Below are 1,386 nucleotides of genomic sequence, written 5' to 3'. Positions count from 1 at the left end.
AAATAATGCAATTGTATGGAAAATGAATTTACACATAGCATGTCAATGCGTATGACCTGTGTGAATTAGTTTTACTTTATACACTGCAAAACGTAGGTTTCATATCTATTAATTTAAGGTAAATATGAAAAGATAGTAATTTTAAAAAGAATACATACCTTTGATACGTTGTGGTCATCGACAAAGGCGGTAACGGTATTAAATAAATGATATATTAAACATTTCATTCGATTTAATTTTATTGTTTTTAAATTACTGAAATTTCTGATCAGCTTAATTAATAAAATTACTAGCAGAATCAATTAATGAATAATGAGCAAAATAATAGTAAATGTATGGGAAAATCTTAGGATGTATTTTGCTAAATTGAAATACTGTTTAAAATTTCTAGTAAAAATTTTCTACAAGTTGAATGTCAAAATAATTATAAAATTTAAAAAAATTAAGGGATTGCTATGGTACAAAGGTGTAAAGAGAATTTCTGTCGAAAAAGATGAAACGCAATTTTGAAGATTAGATAATACGGGTAATAAATTTGATGTCCTACCGATTGCTGCAGGTTTGCTATAGGTACCACTTTCTAAAATTGACAAAATTATTTAAAAGTCGGCAAATAATTATAATTTCAAACTTACCAAAGTTCGTTTAGTTACCGTTCTTTCCTAAAACAAACAGTGCTATTATTCATTGAATTCAGCTATTTGAATGAGTGAAAAAATATTAAATTTAATTCATTCATCACACAGTATTTAAATGAAATTAATGCATTTAAATTGGCAGAGAACAATCCACTTACACATAACAGACCGGCAGAAAGTATCGTTAGAAAAACTATTGCACAAGCAGCTGGGATGCCAACATTCAAGAAATAAAATTTTAACAATCTGTTCTGTGAAATATCACGGGCTTTTTTAGGAGGCAGTACTAAAACACTTTTTAAAATGAGATCAATAAATGAAAACTTCCTTTTCACCTACTTTCACAGGTATCCTTTGCAAATACATAAGTTTCACCTTGTTTACACTTTACTTTTGCACACGGAATTCTGTCTAAAGTAAAAATAATTGGGTTTCCATAATTATGATCATAATTAATTATAAATTAGTGAGATACTGCAAAAGCACAATGAAATGATAATTTCTTTCAACTATGCATAAAAATCAGTATGTAATCAGAATATTTATGAACTGACAAATGCTAAATTCTGAAAAGTACTTACCACCTCCAGGTGCGCAAACACAACTCTTTTCAACACCACCAATCTCTACGTAACATTCTTTCAACGGTTCAGTTGAGCAAAAGTATCTGTTAAACTTGTTATTGTACTGCAGTCATACAACTCTTAGCATTTCCATTTTTATTGAAGAAAAGATGGACATAGTCTTT

At 28.7% G+C, this 1,386-nt stretch overlaps 1 protein-coding gene across 1 annotated transcript; it reads right to left on the bottom strand.

Annotated features, from left to right (window-relative positions):
• Nucleotides 1-158: 158 nt before the first annotated feature.
• Tsp_13106 (IS231-related, transposase) lies at nt 159-1,355 on the bottom strand (the record flags this gene model as incomplete). The annotated part of the gene is given in 7 exon segments (XM_003370353.1): nt 159-272; nt 548-580; nt 636-662; nt 833-924; nt 978-1,049; nt 1,220-1,325; nt 1,338-1,355. Coding segments are annotated over 7 exon segments (462 nt in total), but the record flags the coding sequence as incomplete, so codon positions are not given.
• Between the last annotated feature and the right edge of the window lie 31 nt (nt 1,356-1,386).

Source organism: Trichinella spiralis, assembly GCF_000181795.1.
Source record: "Trichinella spiralis strain ISS 195 chromosome Unknown Scfld881, whole genome shotgun sequence".
Classification (NCBI taxonomy): domain Eukaryota; kingdom Metazoa; phylum Nematoda; class Enoplea; order Trichinellida; family Trichinellidae; genus Trichinella; species Trichinella spiralis.
Note: the sequence above shows the minus strand (reverse complement) of the source record. Positions and strands in the feature narration are given on the sequence as shown.